General features: G+C 44.0%; 1 protein-coding gene across 4 annotated transcripts in view; it reads left to right on the forward strand.

Annotated features, from left to right (window-relative positions):
- Positions 1–21,562, forward strand: part of MMS22L (MMS22 like, DNA repair protein) — a 108,230-nt gene that overhangs the window by 2,910 nt on the left and 83,758 nt on the right. For all 4 annotated transcript variants that reach the window (XR_009549638.1, XM_060190751.1, XM_060190752.1 and 1 more), the window contains exons 3-10: positions 252–301; positions 1,003–1,090; positions 1,198–1,375; positions 5,287–5,377; positions 6,841–6,971; positions 9,013–9,126; positions 11,316–11,489; positions 15,019–15,081. Coding sequence is in view for 3 of the 4 variants with exons in the window: in XM_060190751.1 (XP_060046734.1) it covers positions 252–301; positions 1,003–1,090; positions 1,198–1,375; positions 5,287–5,377; positions 6,841–6,971; positions 9,013–9,126; positions 11,316–11,489; positions 15,019–15,081 (889 nt within the window). In the remaining variant the exon portion in view is untranslated. The remainder of the gene's footprint in view (positions 1–251; positions 302–1,002; positions 1,091–1,197; positions 1,376–5,286; positions 5,378–6,840; positions 6,972–9,012; positions 9,127–11,315; positions 11,490–15,018; positions 15,082–21,562) is intronic.

Consider the following 21,562-nt stretch of genomic DNA (forward strand, 5'->3'; position numbering starts at 1 on the left):
ATACTTCCTGAGATATACGCAGCCTTTAGTACTTTAGTTACTGTGGAGGGTCAGGAAAAGGCACAGTTTATCTTTTTCGAAATCCTCAGTATCTGAAGCTGACACTGTAATAAATGATTCCAGAGTACTAAACATTGTTCACAAATGAGAGGCTTTGAAAATATATAATAGATTTGGAAACATCTCTGACATGATTGTTAAGTTTTTTTTTACTATTCTAAAATTAACTTGACTTAAATCTTTTCACTCAGGCAGCAGCTACACAGCTTGGAAACATTACTACAGGCCTCCTGTGACTTTGGTAAGTTTCTGAGTGTTTTTCCAGGCCATAAAGACAAGTAGGAAAGAAAACTGGCAGCGGGGAGACTGGTGAACCCAGGTGATGGCTGGTGCTGCTGTGAGGGCGAGTCACTGCCCAGAGGGCCCACTGGGTAGAGCAACACAGGCCGCTGCTGAGCTGAACGACAGCTTGCTGGGGAGAGGAAGAGTGCAGCTGTATGGGAAGTAGGAGAAAAAGGCAGAAGGTAGACCATCCAGGAGATCGGGCACCCAGCAGAGGGCACTTGTTGCAGGCAGTGAGGAGAAGTGGGTTTGAGCCCCTGGCCAGAGTTTTCTGAGGTACCAGCAGCTCTGTGGTGTGTCTTGTCTCTCTCTCTCTCTCTCTCCACCTCTAGAGGGAAAAGCGACAGCATGTAGCAGTGAGTGGTGGTGGGCTCACACAGTGTGAAGTAACAGTGAAGCCCAGGCGTGGTGTGTCTCTCTCTCTCTCTCTCTCTCTCCACCTCTAGAGGGAAAAGCGACAGCATGTAGCAGTGAGCGGTGGTGGGCTCACACAGTGTGAAGTAAGAGTGGTGGTGGGATCACACAGTGTAAAGTAACAGTGAAGCCCAGGCGACAAACAAAACCATTGCAAGACAAGAGTATTGCGCTATTTCTAAGACGTACCCAAAAATGCGTCACGATTGGCCAAGCTGCAGTTGACTCTGTCTGCCTTGTTTTCAGGGAAAATAGCAACCCTGCACTGCAAAGCAGATGGCATCAGGCAGCAGTGTGTGACGTTTCTTCAGTACGTGAAAGTCTTCATCTTCAGGTAGGACGGCGGAAGGATTTGTTTTTGTTTGCTTGTTTTGGCTGTTGCATGCATCTCTGAGTACATTTTCACTCCAGTTTTGAGGACTGATGTGATATTTTTTCCAGGTGCCTGAAGGTGCATAGTAACGAGAGTCCTGTCCCCGCCCACCCCTACGACACTCTGGAGGCTCAGCTTCCTTCGGTGCTGGTTGACGAGCTCCTTGGAATACTCTCGTATGTCGGACACCTGTCTGAGCTGCCCAGTGCTAACCTAGGAGCGTTTGTCAATCAGAACCAGACTAAGGTTTGGCTTCTTTTTCCTTAACTTTTAAACTATCAGCCTCTTACTTCAAGAAATACTCACTGAGGGATGAGGAAGGGGAACAACCCAGACAGCTCGAGTAGACTCTCTGCTTGAGAGAGATACTATTTGGACATACACCACCTGTGGCCTCAGTCCTCTGTGTAACTGATATGGTTTCTTAAGGCTTTTGAGAGGAATACCTTAAAAGGCGTGAAGATTTTAGGTAATAGTATACACTGAATTTGTGGTAGCTATTTTTGTTCCGATTTTTAAATACTTTTACCTTTTTTTATTAGCAAAAACCTAGACAAACCCTAGTTTATGTTTTAAGAAATTTCAAGATCACTTTGTAATTTGTACTTAAAACTACATGATGATGTCTATTCTGATTCTTGAAATCTTTTTGGAATATGATTGTTTGCTTCAACTATGCTTTTTTTCCTACCTGTAATAATCATTCTCTCTAAAGTATGGTTTTAAAAATTTGTGATGCTAACATGGCTATGGATAAAAATAACATTCTCCAAAGGATCATGGGGCCTTAAATGTATGTATGATAAGCAATAAGTCCCAGTGGGAACTCCTGCCTTCTCAGCCCTTTCCGTTGACTTTACTGACCTGAGTAATATTCGGAAGGTGTCTCTGCCAAAACATGAGATGCAGTAGAATGTTTGTTTATTTCTGTGAAATTTAACCAAAGCAGTGGGCTCCTATCAGGTACCAGGGTATGGGATAATGAAAGTGTGATCGCAGTTGAATTCACAGATTAACTAATTGATCAGAAGCAAATATATAATTGCTTTTAGTCTTGTCATCAAAGATTCTTGGGTAGATGGTGAAAAGAAAGAGATTTTTCCTTCTTTCTAGTTTGTATAAACTAGAATTCTATACGTTTTCGGAATGACCACTGAGTGTCTGCGTAACTAGAATCGACATGTTTTGTCTAGCAGTGGAAGTAGGCCTGGTTTGCAGGGTCCTCAAACCAATTATTTGAAGACCAGACTACAGAGTAAAATGTTAGAGCGAGAGAATGTACATCTTCAACACATATAAAAGTCACATACTACAGCACTGTGCTTAAAAATGAAAAGAAAAAAAAAATCTTACAAAGGGAACATTTTTTCAAGACTTTTTGTACCAGAAAACTTGTTCCAGGTTGGGCTCACGCCTGCCCCTCCCCGCGGTGCAGGTTTAAGCTCCAGCATCCTGTGAGAGTCTTTGGCACCAGAGTAAGTGCATCACTCACTGCCTCCCGCCATCTCTTTTTAAATCTTTTTATTTTTTTATTATTGGATAGAGACAGAAATTGGGGGGGGGGGTAAAGAAGGGAAGAGACTGAGACACCAGCAGTTCTGCTTCACTGCTCATGAAGCTTTCCCCCTGCAGGTGGGGACCAGGGGCTTGAACCCGGGTCTTTGTTCACTGTGATGTGTGTGCTCAGCCAGGTGCGCCACCGCCCGGCCCTGTGTTTCTCTGTCTGAATGAAAACCAGTCGCCCAAGAGTAATGAAATTGCAAATGTGCAAGGCCCTAGCTCCTCTCTCTCTCTCTCTCTCTCTCTCTCTCTTTCACACACACACACACACACACACACACACACACAAAGATCTTATTTACTCTTACCTTTTACCAGTGTTACATTTGGAAAGCACTGATTTAACGGTCTTTTCAGTTAGACATATACCTTATTTTTAGGAGCTTTTAAAATTGTAGGTACATTTGGTGTGTATCCTGCATTATAAACGCTTGCACCTGAGTGTCTTTCAGCACCCAGAGGACCTGCTTGCTAGACGTCAAAGTTCTGTAGCTGGGTTGATTCTTTCGTGCCGCACCATCTCGGTGTGGTTGTTGAGACACGCACGTGCTTTATACTTGGCTCTTGGGTGCCTCTCTGTTTAAAGTCTGAGGTAGGAAATCTAATTCTAATTTCTGGCAAATGATCCAGCTAGTCAGCCCTTATTTTCCTGAGTGAGCAGGCTTCCCCTCTGTCTGAGACGCCAGGTTCATGCGTCTTCTCCTGACTCCGCTTGCTGTTTACTATCTACTGCAGAGTCAGTATTTGTTTATGAGAGCGCATCTTGTTTACTTCTGTTTGTACAAGGCGATTCCCCTCCCTGTTCTTCCTGCTTTTCTTAGTGGAGCATACCTGCCGCTGCAGTTTCCTTTCTGATGATGCTGAATATTGTGTAGAAGAAGGGCACTGACCACCCACTAAGACACAGCTGTTAAAACGTCTAACTTTATGCGGAGCTGGAAAATAGTCCAGTGCTTTGCATTTGCATGACTCCACCTAACATCATTATTGAGCAAAACAGGGAGACAGAGAGGAGAGGCACCGTAGCACCGTCCTACTGTCCACGCCTGCCGCCCTGTGCTGTCCGTGGTACCTCTGTGTGGTGTCAGAACCCAAGCACAGAGCCCCACATGTAGGAAGGTCGTGATCTGTGGTGCGCTCCTGGACGTGAGCCACTTAATAGCCCCAAGAGCTCTGATTGTTGCTCCTTCCTCCCTCCTCTGCCTCCTCCCCCATCTCTCCTTCCTCTCTCCCTCCTCTTCTTCCTCCCCTTCCTCCTCCTCCTCCTGCGGATACTGATAGAAGAGGGGCAGAGCGAGTGCAGGAGACGATAGCAGCAAAGCTTCCTTTAATGGCGAGGGGCCTGGACTTGAGCCCGCGTGGGTCGTGCACGTGCAGGAGAACACACTCCTCAGCTAAGCTACTTCACCAGTCCGAGTTCTTCCGGCTTTTGAATAAGAATTGTTGAATCCTAATGCAGGAATCAAGAATGAACATTTTCTATATTATTCTTAAAATGCATTTCTTAACTATAGTTTAAAATTAAACCATGGAAAAAATACTTAACTGCCTTGCAGCTTTGGTAGAATCCAACATTGATTAAAAGCGACCTTTACTGCAAAAGTCTTGAGGCAACCTCAGAATGGGTCTATCTTCATCCACCAGATGATGGTTTCTATCTTCAGAGATTTCCTTAGAAAGGATCTTCTTTGAGTCTTTTTATTTTATTTCTTTTAATGAGACAGAGAGAGATACAGAGAGGAAGACAGAAACACCAGAGCCCCACTCAGCTCTGGCTCATGCTGGTGCTGGCTTTAGAACCTGCGGCCTTTGGTTCCTCAGGCATGAGCGTTATCCATTCTTCCAGCTTGCTTTTAACCTTCTTGTGAACAGAAACCAAAGGTTTTCTTTGAACGTTTGAATAGTGGTGGGGTAATTGGGTCTTTAGCCTTGCAGGTGACCAGAGCTGCTACTCTGTTGTGACATACGCAGCAAGGGAGGCGCTGTGAGCCCTGGTCTCACCCGGTCCTCTGCTGTGTCTGTTGTGACACGCGGTAAGGGAGGCGCTGTGAGCCCTGGTCTCACCCGGTCCTCTGCTGTGTCTGTTGTGACACACGCGGTAAGGGAGGCACTGTGAGCCCTGGTCTCACCCGGTCCTCTGCTGTGTCTGTTGTGACACACGCGGTAAGGGAGGCACTGTGAGCCCTGGTCTCACCCGGTCCTCTGCTGTGTCTGTTGTGGCACACGCGGTAAGGGAGGCGCTGTGAGCCCTGGTCTCACCCGGTCCTCTGCTGTGTCTGTTGTGACACACGCGGTAAGGGAGGCGCTGTGAGCCCTGGTCTCACCCGGTCCTCTGCTGTGTCTGTTGTGACACGCGGTAAGGGAGGCGCTGTCAGCCCTGGTCTCACCCGGTCCTCTGCTGTGTCTGTTGTGACACGCGGTAAGGGAGGCGCTGTCAGCCCTGGTTTCACCCGGTCCTCTGCTGTGTCTGTTGTGACACGCGGTAAGGGAGGCGCTGTCAGCCCTGGTTTCACCCGGTCCTCTGCTGTGTCTGTTGTGACACACGCGGTAAGGGAGGCGCTGTGAGCCCTGGTCTCACCCGGTCTTGTCATTGGCAGCTCTTCCCACCATCATGGCACTTACTCCACCTCCACTTAGATGTCCACTGGCTGGTGCTGGAGATCCTTCACATGCTGGGAGAAAAGCTGAGTAAGTGTGTGAATTTCCGACTTACGGTCTTAACATCTAAATTTATTGTCTTTTTTTTTTAAACCAGTGCTTTTTGATTACTAAAACAAAATTATGGTTACTACATAAAGTAAAAGTCTTATTTCTTTCTAGTGTTCACTGCTAAGAACACCTGGGTTTGTATTTCCACAGTTGGTACTAGTGTGCACATTTACAGAAAGTTAGAGGTAGAATTTTTACTTGTGTCTTTAGGCAGAATCAGCATCATCAAACTAAGTAGTGTTGTATCTCGTTTAACTGTATGTTAGAGAAGTGCTTGGCTTCACGGGCGGGAGACAGAAGATCAGAAACTCATGGCGGAGCTGAGAACACAGTTTAATCTTTATTCACGAGCGGCCAAGCAGTCCAACAACCTAGTCACAACACAATGGGCTCGTCCATCTCTCTCCATCTTTCTCCTCCACGGCAGCGTCAGGAACCCAGGAAGTGTGTAGAATAGGGGGGCAGGGAGAAGAGAGAAGTGCAAAATAGCAAGGACTAAACCAAAATCTCCCGGAGGCAGGGGGAGTGAGACCAAACCAATGTAACAGAATGACCATGTAAATAGACCACAACGTCAAGCAGTGTAACAGAAGGGCTCCCAGAGGCAGAACCAGAAGCACACCAACACTTGTGCTTCGTTATCGCTCTTTATCAAGGACTGTATGTTTGGATCTGTCATGTATATTTAATTCTGGTTTTGAATAAGTTGTTTCCATTTTTGATATAAACATTTCACTGAGCACCATTGCAGTCTGTACATACATATGCATATGCGTGTGTGTGTCTGTACAGTAGGTAGGTATATAGATAAATGCACACATCTTTGCATGTGTACAAGCTATTCTGTTGAGTGGATTCTTAGAATCAAAGTGGCATTCTGTACTTTCAGTCCTGAAGGCACTGGCCTGTCATTGTGTGCTGCACGTGCGCCGTGAAACGCTATGAATGACGTTTCATTCTTGTTGACTTTTGTTCAGGGGTGCTTCATCTCAGTGCACTGTGCCATTTCCTGTGAGCAGCGAGGTTGGGTACCTTCACAATGATTCGTGGTCTGTTTTGACTTCATTGCCTGCTCGTTACCTGTCTTTCTGATCTTAGCGAGTCAGCTGTAGCTTGCAGTGCCTGCACAGTCAGGCAGCCTTGAGTTGGACGGGCCGCCTAATTTTTGCCCGTGCTCTCTCTAGCATATTTGGCTTTGGCAGCAGCTTAGCAGTACTTTGTAAGCCCTATTGAGGTGGAAAAGAAACCCTCAGTTATTTAGACAGACGACCCCATCGCCTCAGCACCTCTCCTGTCCGTGTGCTGCTAGTCCCGTGACTGCGTGGCGTTTGCGTGTGTCTGTATGTGCTCGTGTGAATACTAGTTGTGCACAGCTGTGCTGTTTTCACCTCCCTGGCCACTCTATTGGAGATGTAAAGTGGTTCTTCTCACTCTGTTTTCAGAACAAGTTGTATATGGTCATCAGTTTGTGAATCTCACAGGTGACAATCTGACCAGCGTGAGCCTATTTGAAGAACATTGTGAAAATCTCCTGTGTGATTTAATAAGTTTGTCGCTCCACAGGTATGAGAAGGTAATGTTTTTAAGAATTTATACTTTTGGTATTTAATAGAAACAGCCCATATAATTTTATACTTACGATGATCTAGGAGCTGGACAGAAAACAAACTTGATTTAAACATTTAAAACAAGCTGGGATTAGTGTCGTAGAGCTAATAGCCATTTTCATCTTGTCTAAACTTGTTTATCATAATGACTGAAAATTTAACTTCTGTTCCGCTAGGACAGGCCAGCTTGTTATAACATAATAAAACAAATGAATACTTCAAGTTAGTTGACAAATTTGAACAAAGATTGCTTGGTTCCATAAAAGCTCTACAATTTGGGGGAGATTACATATTTTTACTAAATTGTGTTTGTCACTGTTTATTGAAGTTGAAGCTGATTGAGGATCTGCTCATTTCTGTGCAGTGGAAACTTGCAGAGTGTCCTCATCCCTTTCATGAGTGGGGAAGCAGGGCTATAGGTGACTCTTTTTCTCTCCCTTCCTATCTCTCGCCTCTCAACCAATTTCTGTCTCTACCCAATAAAAAAATTATACTAAATAGTCATGGGTGCAGCTGACAAAATGTACTCAAGGCCCTGGGTTCCGTTCCCCGGTCCCCACCTGCAGGGGAACCTGCTACAGGTCTCTCTAGAATCTCCCCTCACCTCACCTTCCCTCTCTGTCTTCCCATCTCCTCTCGATTTCTCTCTGTCTCAATTCAAAGTCAGTCTTTTAAAGAAAGCAGACACAAGTGTCTATGAAGTACTTGAAGGAAGGAATGCAGTGTGAACTCCTGCAGTCCGACGATTCCCAGAGGCAGTGTGGGTCCTGCGGTAATACCACACTGTCTGAAGCACTGCTGAGAACATATTTGTTATTAAAGTGATATAATTGCTTGATCTCTGTATTTCCTTAATAATTGTATTTATTCTGACTAAAGATATTTTTAATTTGACTTTATATTGACTCAAAATTGATTTTTCCAATCTTGTTAGAAGACTATTTTGGGGGAGTCAGGCGGTGGCGCAGTGGGTTAAGTGCAAAGCGCAGGGACCTGCATAAGGATCCCAGTTCGAGTCCCCAGCTCCCCACCTGCAAGGGATTCGCTTCACAGGCGGTGAAGCAGGTCTGCAGGTGTCTGTCTTTCTCTCCCCCTCTCTGTCTTCCCTCCTCTCTCCATTTCTTTCAGTCCTACCCAACAACGACGACATCAATAACAACAATAATAACTACAACAATAAAACAACAAGGGCAACAAAAGGAAAAATAAATAAATATTTTTTTAAAAAAGAAGACTATTTTGGTTGATGGATTTGACCAGGATGAGGAAGCCATAGATATAAGAATGAGTCTAGCACACCACTTGCTTTTGTAAGTTTTTTTTGACCAGGGCACTGCTCAGTTCTGGCGGGGACTGGGACTTTGGAGCCTCAGGCATGAGAGTCTCTGCATAACCACTATACTATCTTCCCCACCCACTGTAAATGAGACCTCATTGGAGTGTAGCACCACTCTGACTTGTTGTTTACAGTTAATGTGTCCTACACTGGTATTGTCTTTATAGAATAGAGTTCAAATAGAACTGCAGAGTTGTCGCAAAGATAATGTCACTAATGAAGCCTTGAGTGTTTTATTTATTTATTTACTTATTTACGTACTTTCTATGATTGACCATAAATTTTAAGTACTCTGTAAACTTTGAAAGAGCACAAGGAGGGAGTCCGGAGGTAGCACAGTAGGTCAAGCGCAGGTGGCGCAAAGCGCAAGGACCCGTGTAAAGATCCCAGTTGAGCTCCTGGCTCCCCACCTGCAGGGGAATCACTTCACAAGCGGTGAAGCTGGTCTGCAGGTGTCTGTCTTTCTCTCACCCTCTCTGTCTTCCCCTCCTCTCTCCATTTCTCTCTGTCCTGTCCAACAACGATGACATCAATAACAACAACAATAATAACTGCAACAATAAAACAAGGGCAACAAAAGGGAATAAATATAAAAATATATTAAAGAAAAGAGAAAGAGCACAAGGAGAGCTCTGGCATGTCGGGTTACTGGCTGTGACTCTCTCCCATAGGTCAGGCCTTCTGAAGCAGTAGTGAGTCAGCACTGCTCATGTTCCTGCATCAGAGAATTCTGGGTTCTGCTGATCCACCTGCTGGACCACAGAAGTAAATGGGCTCTCTCAGAAGTAAGTCATAAAACTGACGTTAGTGTCTTTCTCTTAGCAAGCTTTCCAGTGGTTTTAAGCACAGTCTTAAGTCGTTTTAATGCGACAACTGCCACCAGTAAACAGAATATGACTCACTGCTGAAGATCTGTTTTCATCTTGTTGACAAACAAAACGGTCGTCACATGAGCACAGTGCGTTTCTCTGCGCGTGGTAGACGCCTGCACATCACTCCTAGCACAGACTCTGGTCCTGCTCTGGCACTGTTGCTGGCTCCAGTGCCCTGCCCTGGGGAGAACCGTCGTGCTGCCTCTGACCCTGAGCGTGGCCGGTGCCCTCAGGCGCATCAGAGACATGTCAGTCAGGAGACGCGGCACCTGCAGTCTGGGGAGGAGTGAGGCCCGGGTGTCGCCATTAGGATATCTTACTTCAAGAAGGGGAAGGGAAACCACAACGGGCAAGGTGAGAAATGCTCTGAGCTCACTGAGCTGCTTCTCCAGACGCAGGTTTGCTTCCAGCGCTGTAGAGTGAAGGGGAAGGAGAGACATACCTGGAGCACAGACATGCATTTTGAAATTATATTTAAACTGTTCGTTATTTGGAAATTACTTGAGATTTTTCATGGATTTTTCCACTGAATCAGTTTCACATAATTTGGGGTTTGGATGCTACTATCTAATATGATTAGCTTTTTTCTGTTAGTTTGAAAGACCTATATTATAAACTATTATTATAGCAGGGACTTTATCAAATGTAAACCAAAGGTAAACAAACAAACAAAACACCAGAGTATTGCATCTTTTACTATAATTAAAAGCACTTAACAAATGTATTACCATTGAACATCGGCTTAACTTTACTAAGAATTTTACTCATTTTTGGCCTCTTTCATATAAAGCTTCAAGCCATCATGCATAATTACAATGCTTCATATATTTTTAAAAGCCATAGAATCTGATGTACTGTTTCTTTAAAATCTAACAGTGACTGTTTTGTAACCATGTCAAGAAAAAAAATGGCCACTTTGTATAATCTTTTCATTATTTGGAGTTAATATTTTCAGTTATTCAATAAATCTTTGTAACATACAGATTCTGGGCTCCTTTTATTTTTGGAATGAGTTTTAAATGCTAGGTGTAGTGTACTTTTTTTTTTCCTGCTTTAGGTAAGGGAGTCTTGAGAATGTCCATTTATGTATATGATTATTTCAAAACCCAGAAACAGTTGCTATCCTCTCTAATAGTATTGGGACTTTGGAGCCTCAGACATGAGAGTCTCTTTGGATAACCATTATGCTATCTCCCCACCCCCAAGATGTAATACTCTGAATGAACTTCCTACAGATAATTGCTAATCTGGCTGAATCTCAGAAATATTTTGCACAACTCAACTAAATTACTAAAGAATGGAAAAGAGCTACTTAAGAATACAAATATATATATTCTTTTCTTTTTTTTTAATATTTATTTTTATTTATTCCCTTTTGTTGCCCTTGTTGTTTTATTGTTGTAGTTATTATTGTTGTCATTGTTGTTGGATAGGACAGAGAGAAGTGGAGAGGGGAGGGGGAGACAGAGGGGGAGAGACAGACAGACACCTGCAGACCTGCTTCACCGCTTGTGAAGCGATTCCCCTGCAGGTGGGGAGCCGGGGCTTGAACCAGGATCCTTATGTGGGTCCTTGTGCTTAGCGCCACCTGCGCTTAACCCGCTGCGCTACAGCCCGACTCCCACAAATGTATATTTTAAAAAGCCAAAAATAACACGGTTTAGACTTACCTATTCCTCTGAAGTCAGGGCACCTTTTCAGGTAAAGAGACAGAGAGTGAGGGACACCATAGTATCAGTCGTTCCTGCCCTGTGGCCACAGCTCTAACACGGGAGGCTGGCCCACAGCCCACAGAGGGCACCTTCGCAAAGCAGGCGGGTGGTTTATGAATTCGGTTCCGGGGCAGAAGTGACCACTGGCCATGAGAAGAGCTGATTGCGGGGACATGCGACATCTTTCAGAAGTACACGTAGTAGTCTAGGCTTTTCTTTTAGTGATCTGAAGTAGTTTTGCACAATTAACCTCAGTCCTTTAATTTCTCTCCTTTGTCTTTTAAGTTTTGAATGTGTATTGTTTCTTTATAAAATTGATGGAAAAGATGAAATAAATTATTAGATCCATGCCTAATGGAATTGTCTTCCCCCCCCCCTTTGTGTCACTAGTCATTTTGGAACAGGTTGAATAATCTACTTAGAACACTCTTTGAAAAGTCCAGTGACCAAAGCAGACCTGTCCCTCTCACTGAGCCCAGGGACCCACTGGGCCTGAGTTTGTGGCTTGTCACTCACGTGGCTTCACTGTACCAGTTTGATCGCCATGGAGCACCAGATGAAACAGTAAGGTTTGAGGTTCATTTGTTCTTACATTTTCTTGCGTTGACAATATGTGCATTTCGGAGACAGGCTGAAAGGTGAGGAGTGGCAGCAGATCTGAGACATCGTTTCCGTCTGCAAAGTCACAGGCGCAGCTCTCTTCGACGTCTCCTGGAAGTGGACAGCCTTGGCCTTTGCCCAAGGAAACAGCAACATACAGGATCTACTTGGGTCTCTGCTGTGTACTGGCAGTGTGCCCTTGACTGTATTACTTGAACATCTCTGGGCCTCTGTCCCCTGATTCAGAATTCGTGAGATGAGATTGCTCCTCAAATTTCTTCTAGTTTTATTCTAAAATAGCCAAAGGGAAAACGTGTCTCTAGAAATGAATCAGTAAGTTTTTGTAAATAACAGGATAACGGTAGGAACCCTTCACAAAGATATTTTATTCCTACATCTGTTAAACAACAGTGAATCTTGTTTAACATAAAAACATTTTAATAAGTATACTCATTTCTACTGAGAATTTTTTTTTTTTTTCCTTAACAGAGTACTGGTCAGCTCTGGCTTATGGTGATGCAGGAGAATTGAACCTGGGACCTTCAAGCCTCAGGCATGAGAGTCTTTTTGTATAATCATAGGCCATCTACTCTTCCCCTGAGAAAAATTCTTTAGAGTGTTATCTGAAAGCCCCTGCTGTGTCAGAATAAGTGAAATAGGCATGACACTGACCACTGAGCTATCTCCTGATCCTAAATATAAGCATTTTATTTTCCCTCCCAGCCCAATTCCTTCAAGTACATACTTCTTTAAAAACAAAAACAATTATTTATTCTTATTAATGAGAAAGATAGAGAAATCACTCTGGTACATGTGCCACTGGGGGTTGAACTCAGGACCTCATGCTTGAGAGTCCAAAGCTGTATCCACTGTGCCACCTCCGGGACCACTCAAGTACATATTACTAATTTTTTTTTTAAATAATTTTTTATATTTATTTTTCCCTGTTGTTTCCCTTTTGTTGTTATTGATGTCGTCGTTGTTGGATAGGACAGAGAGAAATGGAGAGAGGAGGGGAAGACAGAGAGGGGGAGAGAAAGACAGACACCTGCAGACCTGCTTCGCCGCCTGTGAAATGACTCCCCTGCAGGTGGGGAGCCAGGTCTCGAACCAGGATCCTTAGGCCGGTCCCTGTGCTTCGCACCACATGCGCTTAACCCGCTGTGCTACTGTCCGACTCCCCATATTACTAATTTTAACCCATGAGCAGAACTATGGTAATTAGCCAAGCATTTCTGAGTTGCTGTTGACTGACAAAATAAAAAAGTCAGCCCTGGTGAGCCAATTGTACTTCCTCCAGCCGCACAGAGACTGTAAAGCTGTGAGTGCTTGTGTGCAGTGTTCTCACTTGGCTGAGAGGTGTACTTCAATAGTGGTTGGTAACGACCCCTGTACACTCGCATTGTGGTAGGTAATCTGGTTGTATTAATATATATAATTACTGTTAGGATCATAATGTTCAGCTGTATCTATAATAACAACCACCCACAATTGCACTGCTCAGACAAGCCTTCCGCTTCATACAGAGAACTCCATAGGAGATTACTGTTCTTATTAGCTCTGAATCGAGAGTAAATGAATTGTCTGTGTTTAAAATAACTTAATATATGTCCTTTGAACATTTGGCAGCAGTTTTTTTGTGGATTTTCTTTTGCCAAGATACATGTCTCTTTTTTTTTTTAATCTAGATTTCTTTAAATTATGCAGGGGGAATTTAAAAGAGTAATGCTATTTTAAAAGAACATAAGTTAAGAAATAATAAAGACATGTAATATACATATTGTATTGTAGCTTTTCATTTATTCATGAATCCTCCAAGAATTTAAAATATTTCTGGACTTTTTAATTGCTTTAAGAAAGTCTCAGAGTCTTTAATAATTCTCACTTGCGTGAGTATCGTTTAGCATACTGCATTTACCAAGTGGTTTGCATTTCACAGCTCTCTTTCAGTTGAGTGTTAGGAAGCAGATGCCAGCGTGGCATTATGCCCACCTGACGGTAAAGCGGGTAAGGGCACAGGAGTGCCTTGCCTCATGTTTCTGTCACTGAGAGGACTTGCTATTAGGTGTTTCTCATGGACCAGTATGCCCGCGTGAGTCCTAGTTAATACTCCTTGTCCTTTCACCCCATCTGGGCAGCCTCCTCTTGGGTTTTCAGTTTAGTTCTGGATCACACACTCAGCCAACATCTTTGAAGATAAAGGCGTGCTAATGGACACTTTCATAGAGGTTAACACAAGATGCTGATTTGTATCTGGGATGTATTTAGATTAGAATTTTTAAAGTTACCTACATTCCACTTTTGAATTGTGACCACAGTGAACATGGTTATGTATTTAACTTCACGCCACTAAACAGGAATTGGGTGACCAGCACGGTACAGAGTAATGACGGCTAGCCGTATGTTCTGCAGCAGAGAAATACTTCCAACCTGTGATAACTAGAGAGCCTTTAAGTGTGAACTGCTTTGCCTTAAAGGCTAATGCGAAGGCTTTTTTTATTTTTGCCTCAAGTTCCAGCCAGCACTGCAGTAAATGAAGCTTCTGTGCTTTTCTGTCCCTTTTGAAAGAGAGAGACAGAAAGTGCGGGAGAGAGGGAAGAAGAAAGAGAGAAAAAGGGAAAAGAAAACACTTTTTTGTTTTGAAAATATTTTTATTTATTTTGGATAGAGACCGGGAGAAACGTCTCTGACTATCTCCATCTCCATCTTGCTCTCTGTCTCTCCCTTCCCCTCAGTTTCAGGCTGTCTTTATCCAATCAATAAATAAAGATAACCCTTTTTGTAAATATATATATATATTTATTTATTTATTTACTTGTGATGGAGGCGGGCAAGAGAACCCGAGCCCCTCTGGCACTTGTGATGCCAGGGTTGGGTGTAGGGCCTTGTGCTTGGAGGTTCAGCGCCTGATGCACTGCACTGCCTCACAGTGAGATGCCCTAGTGACACTCTTTCTTGTCGTCCTCTAGATGCTCAGGTGTGCGAGATAAGTGGCCACTGACTACACAGTCATAATGCACTTCTGAGCAAAGATCATCTTCACTTACTGTGGAAATACCTTGCTTGCTCATTAGATAGTAGGTATTTCTGAGCTGATGATGCTACATGAAATGAAGGAAAAATCCAGCGACTACAATCTGGAGTATGGTAGTCAGTCAGTCACGGCATAAAAAAATCCCTCAGCTGTTTTGTCTCCAATAAACACGGTGACTCATTTGTTAAGACTTCGTGTCGTAGGCACACCAGTGCTCAATTAGGCTGTTCCTAACAAGGCTGGTTTGTGACCAGAGTACTTGCAGATTTTTCCTACCAAATCTGTAGTGTTGTTGTTGTTGTTGTTGTTAAAATAATATTAGATATTCAAGGAATCATCATCATGATTTTGACAGGGAAACTGTTTTTGCTTCTTGTTTAACTTGCTATGCCTCAGTTTTTAAATATGTGAATATAAAGATTAACCGCTTTTCATGAGTAACATTCACTCTCTTTCTAGAGACACATGGAATCAAATTGGAGCTTTGTGGAAGAAATGCTGCGGAAGGCCACCAGCGCACAGGTAACGCTTGCGACGCAAGGCAGCTTGTGGTCTTGGAGTCTTGATGGCACAGACTTCACAATGGCAGTTTACACACACTTGAATTATTTAGGTGACAAACTTATTACAGGTCTTGAGGTAGAATCATTCTGGCTAGTACTTTTTATTAGTGACTGTCCTTGGAAGATTTTCATCTTTTAACACTGAGATGTCAGTTACAGGACAAAGATCATTCTACTAGCTGCTGGCTTTGAAGAAATGCATTCAGAGTAGCAGCCGATGCTTCAGAACTCTGGCAGGCCCTTCCTTGGCTGTCTAGTACTGACTCTGGAAGGCACGATGAGAAGAGAGATAGTGGTGTCACAGTAGGGGGGCGACTTGCTTTGCTGAGCAATTTGTCTTACAGGCTTGAATCCCAGTCTCGCTGATAAGGGCCTGCTTTCTGAGCACTCACTTCCTGCCTTATCACTTTATTTTCCTCAGAACCAGTAAAGTAGCTCTTCATGGCCCAGGGGTCAGATTTGGCCTCTGCTTGAAATATTTCTCAATGTACTGTTCATCAAATCCTTAAACGTGTTCTGTTATGGTTCTGTGAAGTTGTACATCAACATTTGTTACTTACTTCAAGGGGAGTATTTCAGTATATATATTATACTTAGAAAGTATATTACTGCTATAAAGAATATGTTTGAATTTTGGAAATTACTTCTCTGTTAAGAAGTAATGATCGTGAACTTGAAGAAGATAGAAACGGAGTGGCGCAGTGTTGCTCCACACACCCACACACTGTGTGTTCACATCTGGAATCCTTTGTGCTGCTCCGCACACCCACACACTGTTCACATCTGGAATCCTTTGTGCTGCTCCGCACACCCACACACTGTGTGTTCACATCTGGAATCCTTTGTGCTGCTCCGCACACCCACACACTGTGTTCACATCTGGAATCCTTTGTGCTGCTCCGCACACCCACACACTGTGTGTTCACATCTGGAATCCTTCATGCTGCTCCGCCCACCCACACACTTTGTGTTCACATCTGGAATCCTTCGTGCTGCTCCGCACACCCACACACTGTGTGTTCACATCTGGAATCCTTTGTGCTGCTCCGCACACCCACACACTGTGTGTTCACATCTGGAATCCTTTGTGCTGCTCCGCACACCCACACACTGTGTGTTCACATCTGGAATCCTTCATGCTGCTCCGCACACTCACACACTGTGTGTTCACATCTGGAATCCTTCGTGCTGCTCTGCACACCCACACACTGTGTGTTCACATCTGGAACCTTTGTGTTGCTCCGCACACCCACACACTGTGTGTTCATATCTGGAATCCTTTGTTTGGATGCTTGAGGTCATTTTCCCATCATTCCTTGGGGCGGAGGCATTGGAAGCCACTGTAGAGCATGGCTCTTCTGACTGAGAGTGCAGGTCCGAATGCCCAAGAGCTCTCCGTGCACACGCAGTGTGAGAGATGAAGTGCTGGGCGGCAGAGTAGCTCACTAGGACCGTACGCCTTTGCCCGTGCCGACCCAGGGTTGAGCTAGCCGCCACTGCATTGAAGACCCTTCAGTGCAAGGGTCTCGATCACTTGCTTTCTCTGCCTCTTTCTTAGTCTCTCTGCCTCTATATAAAAGAGAGGGGGGAGTCGGGCTGTAGCACAGTGGGTTAAGTGCACGTGGCGCAAAGCACAAGGACCGGCATAAGGATCCCGGTTCGAGCCCCGGCTCCCCACCTGCAGGGGAGTCGCTTCACAGGCGGTGAAGCAGGTCTGCAGGTGTCTGTCTTTCTCTCCCCCTCTCTGTCTTCCCCTCCTCTCTCCATTTCTCTCTGTCCTATCCAACAACGACGACAACAACAATAATAACTACAACAATAAAACAACAAGGACAACAAAAGGGAATAAATAAATAAAATAAATATTAAAAAAAGAAAGAAAAAAAATTAAAAGAGAGGGGAGGGAAGGAGGAGGGGAAAATGAATGTTGCTAGACTTGTGCTAGTGACAGAGCTGTTATTCTAGCCATTACAAAAATTTTTGTGTATTTCTGTATCATTTGGGTCGGCCTTTTGTTCTTTTTGCGAAAAATTTTCTTCTATGTGGGTTTGCTTTTTTTCAACTTTAAAGCTATCAGGACTCTGGTCGTTGTTATTTATATCAACCATTTGACCCATTGGCTATTGATGTTTAACCCATGTTAAAAAGGTCTAGGGGCCACGTGGTGGTGCGCCTGGTTGAGCGCGTGTTACAGTGCACAAGGACCGGGCTCGAGCGCCTGGTTTCCACCTGGATGGGGAGAGCTTTGCAAGTGGTGAAGCAGGTCTCTATCCAATAAATAAAGATAATAAAAAATATTTATTTATTTATTTAAAAAAGATTTTATTTTTAAAAAGCAACTTCTTAAACTTTATTTCATTACTGACAATGAGGTGTTTGTTTTGTTTGTTTTTGGTACTGGAGATAGATTCCAGGGCCTAACACTTCACTCATAGGGGATATCATTATTCCAGAGCTGACTTTTCAGTTCTTTTTACTTCAGAGAGAGAGAGAGAGAGAGAGAGAGAGAGAGAGGACACATAGCACCAGAGTTTGGCGTGATGCCACGGCATCCCTGTGTGGAGCTGGGGCTGCTTGGCGTGGCTTGCACCCTGTTGGGTTGAATTATATCCCAGGACACCAAATGCTTCTTTTCCTTGGATTGTTTATTTACAATATGAGAAGACTTATTTTGACACTTGCAGTATACTTTTACAGTACATCCAATAGTTTCATATCAAGTAAAGCTGTTTTGAATATAAACAAACAGTCCTTGGGCCGTCAAACAAGTTTTGTCTAACTTGAGATGTGCTGGGATGAGGGCTGAGTCCTAGAGCAGGAGAGTTGGGCCAGCACGCGAAGGCGAGCCGGTTTCCCTGGAAGTCCTCATAGTGCAGCTAATCTGAGAGACTGTGAATTTAAGCTGCAGCACAGAGTGAAAGCATGATCTTTCCTGTGAGAGAAGAGGTCATGATAATGTCCTGAAAACAGTCCGCCCCTTGTAGTACTCATTCAGTTTTTATCATGCCTTGATGATATCAAATTAGACTTCATAAGTAGTATGGAAGCACTTGCTGGAGTTCTTGAAACCAATTTTGTGTGTGCGGTAAGTGGTCATAAAAAATAAATAATATGTTTGACTAGAGCTAGCAGTTCGACTATATCTGTTTTCTCCCATTGAGGTAAATTAAAATCTGGCCATTCTAATGTGCTTTGGCTTGGTCTCCCACAGAAAAAGGGCTCATTTACTACATTTTAAAATAACATGCGTTCCACACATAAAGCAGATCTCAGATAAAATAGGTGTGCGCTCCTCTGTAGTTTTAATTAAGCAGATATTGCAACTGTTCTAAACACAGTTACTGAACCTTGCTAGTAAAGACCTAATGTTCTGTTAGCTCATGTGTTAGCTTCAGTTGAATAGCTAAGTGTTTGTTTTGAAACCGTAGTTTTAGAGATGATCCTACTGAGTATTTGTGGGACTATAACAGCAAACAGTCGTTCTTCCTTTAAAACATTATTTTCATATGAAAAGTGAAACTGTTAGTTTGTCGCCTACTGTGTAATGTCTAATTCTTTTTTCATATAAAGTTTCTCAGTAACAGAACCAGAAAAGTATACCAGAAATACTAAGCAAGCCTAATGTTTTAAAAATACTCATTTTAACTTGTCTAAGGATTTTGGAATGTCCACTGACAGAAATAAATTCTAAATATGATTAGATTTAGATAATGGGGGGGATAAAATCTAATTACCAATTCAAGTTCATTCTGTATTTCTGTGCAGAGGAATCTTGACAGAGATCTTTAAATCCAGACTAATAGTTTCAATTTAATTTGTAAAATAATCAAGTTTTTCTGAAGGTTTTTGATAGCGAGGTTAGTTGTTTATGAATAAACTGTTAGACTGCGACGTCTACAGAAAAATTAAGCTAAAATAGTAAAAGGTCTCCTTGTTTTAAGTCAGTAAAATAATTTGGATTCTATCCAAATGTAATACCTCACTTTGGCCATTCAGAGTGAAAATAGGAGGTAGTAGGCATTCATTAAAAAAAAAAAAAAAAAGACAGGGAGTCAGGCGGTAGCGCAGCAGGATAAGCGCGTGGCACGAAGCGCAAGGACCGACATAAGGATCCCGGTTGGAGCCCCCGGCTCCCCACCTGCAGGGGAGTCGCTTCACAGGTGGTGAAGCAGGTCTGCAGGTGTCTGTCTTTCTCTCCCCCTCTGTCTTCCCCTCCTCTCTCCATTTCTCTCTGTTCTATCCAACAACAACAACATCAGTGACAACAATAATAATTACAACAACAATAAAAAACAAGGGCAACAAAAGGGAAAATAAATAAATTAATTAATTAAAAAAAAAAAAAGACACCCGCACAGCTGAGGAAGTCACTGGGATACACACGGGAGACGGCTCTCTTCCTTGGAGTGGCACATGCTCTCACCCGGCTGTGGGGAGACACTTAGAGCTGGTAGCTGCTTGTAGAGGTAAGTTGAGCAGGTTAGTCTCTGAGGGAGGACCAGGCAGGTGACTTTATGTGGAGCAGAGGCTCCAGGCCTTCTAGTTTGTTCTGCTTTTAACTGGAGGATATGGAGTTAGTTTTCATTGATCAGCCATCTTGGTTTAATCCTAGCCTATTAAACCTTCTTAAAATTGAATTTTATCAAGCTGGGCGGTGGTTCCCATGGTTGAGTTCACATGTTACAATGCACAAGGTCCCAGGTTCAAGCCCCTAGTCCCCACTGTAGAGGGAAGGCTTCCTAGGCAATGAAGTGGTGCTACAGGTGTCTCTATCTCCCCCTTCCCTCTTGATTTCTCTCTTGTCCCTATCCAATAACTAACATAAAAATTTTTTAAAGCACAATAATCATTTAAATCATTTAAAATAATTGAATTATATCAGCTTAACACATAGTAACATGAACTTGGTGCATCTGTTATTTGATCAGGAAAATATTTAGCCTGAAGAGCTACACTTCTCTCTGCCATTCTCAGAGCAAAATGATAGATGTCAGTGTGCTCACATTCTGTTCAGCTCTAATGCCCCTTCTTCCCTGTTCTGCTTCTGATCTCACGAGGATTCCAGCCAACGCTGCAGCAGCTGGGATCTAGCGGGGGCTGCGGACAGCTGCATGGGCTCCCGTGACAGGAAGGTGGGAGAGCTAAAGTTGACACCTTGGCATCTCTGCTAGCTACATGCCTGCTCCTGTGCAGCATTTGAGCTCTCAGTTCTCCTTGTCACATCTCTGCTAGCTACGTGCCTACTCCCGTGCAGCATTCGAGCTCTCAGTTTTCCTTGTCACATCTCTGCTAGCTATGTGCTCCCGTGTAGCATTCGAGATGTCAGTTCTCCTTGTCACATCTCTGCTAGCTGTGTGCTCCCATGCAGCATTCGAGCTCTCAGTTCTCCTTGTCATATCTCTGCTAGCTGCGTGCTCCCATGCAGCATTCGAGCTCTCGGTTCTCCTTGTCACATCTCTGCTAGCTACGTGCTCCCGTGCACCATTCGAGCTCTCGGTTCTCCTTGTCACATCTCTGCTAGCTACATGTGTGCTCCTGTGCAGCATTCAAGATCTCGGTTCTCCTTGTCACATTTCTGCTAGCTATGTGCTCCCGTGCAGCATTCGAGATGTCAGTTCTCCTTGTCATGTCTCTGCTAGCTACATGCTCCCATGCAGCATTCGAGATGTCAGTTCTCCTTGTCACGTCTCTGCTAGCTATGTGCTCCCGTGCAGCATTCAAGATCTCGGTTCTCCTTGTCACATCTCTGCTAGCTACATGCTCCCGTGCAGCATTCGAAATGTCAGTTCTCCTTTGAAACCACCATGGATGTTCTGTGGTGAAGTGGACCCTGTGCCTGGCCCACTCATGTTCCTTGGGGACTTGAGCTCAGAGGCACTGGGAGTAGGTGACCCTCAAGTGCTGAGGGGAGGTATGTGTAGCACCCTGGCACTGTGGCGCTTGAGAGGCAGCCGGGGTGCTTTGGGGGCTTCACATTTCCTAGGTTCCCAGCTTGGAGTGTCTAGAAGATGCGTGGCTAAAATAAAGAAGGCTTTCTGAAAGCGGTGAATCAACAAACAAAAGCCCCTGTGTTGCTAGTAAGTTTGATGGACGAGGGCCAGCACCTCACCTGAGGTTCTTTTATGAACATGGATGCAGATGAGAAGCTTAGACTGGAGGGTCAGAGGAGGCTCACGCAAGGAGTTCAGGCGGGAGTCTAGGTAACAAGATATGACAGAGGGGCGCTCTGGTCTCCCTCTCATTGGAAACAAAATTGATGACTATAGAGAATTTGTTTATTATTGGACAGAGACAGACAGCCAGAAATTGAGACGGAATTGACAGACTGACAGACACTAGCAGCCCTGCAAAGCTTTCCCCCTGCAGGTGGGGGCTGGGGGATTGAACTCAGGTCCTTGTGCATTGTGACATGTGTGCTCAGCCAGGTGCACCACTACCCG

The sequence above is a fragment of the Erinaceus europaeus genome, chromosome 4 (assembly GCF_950295315.1).
Source record: "Erinaceus europaeus chromosome 4, mEriEur2.1, whole genome shotgun sequence".
Lineage (NCBI taxonomy): Eukaryota > Metazoa > Chordata > Mammalia > Eulipotyphla > Erinaceidae > Erinaceus > Erinaceus europaeus.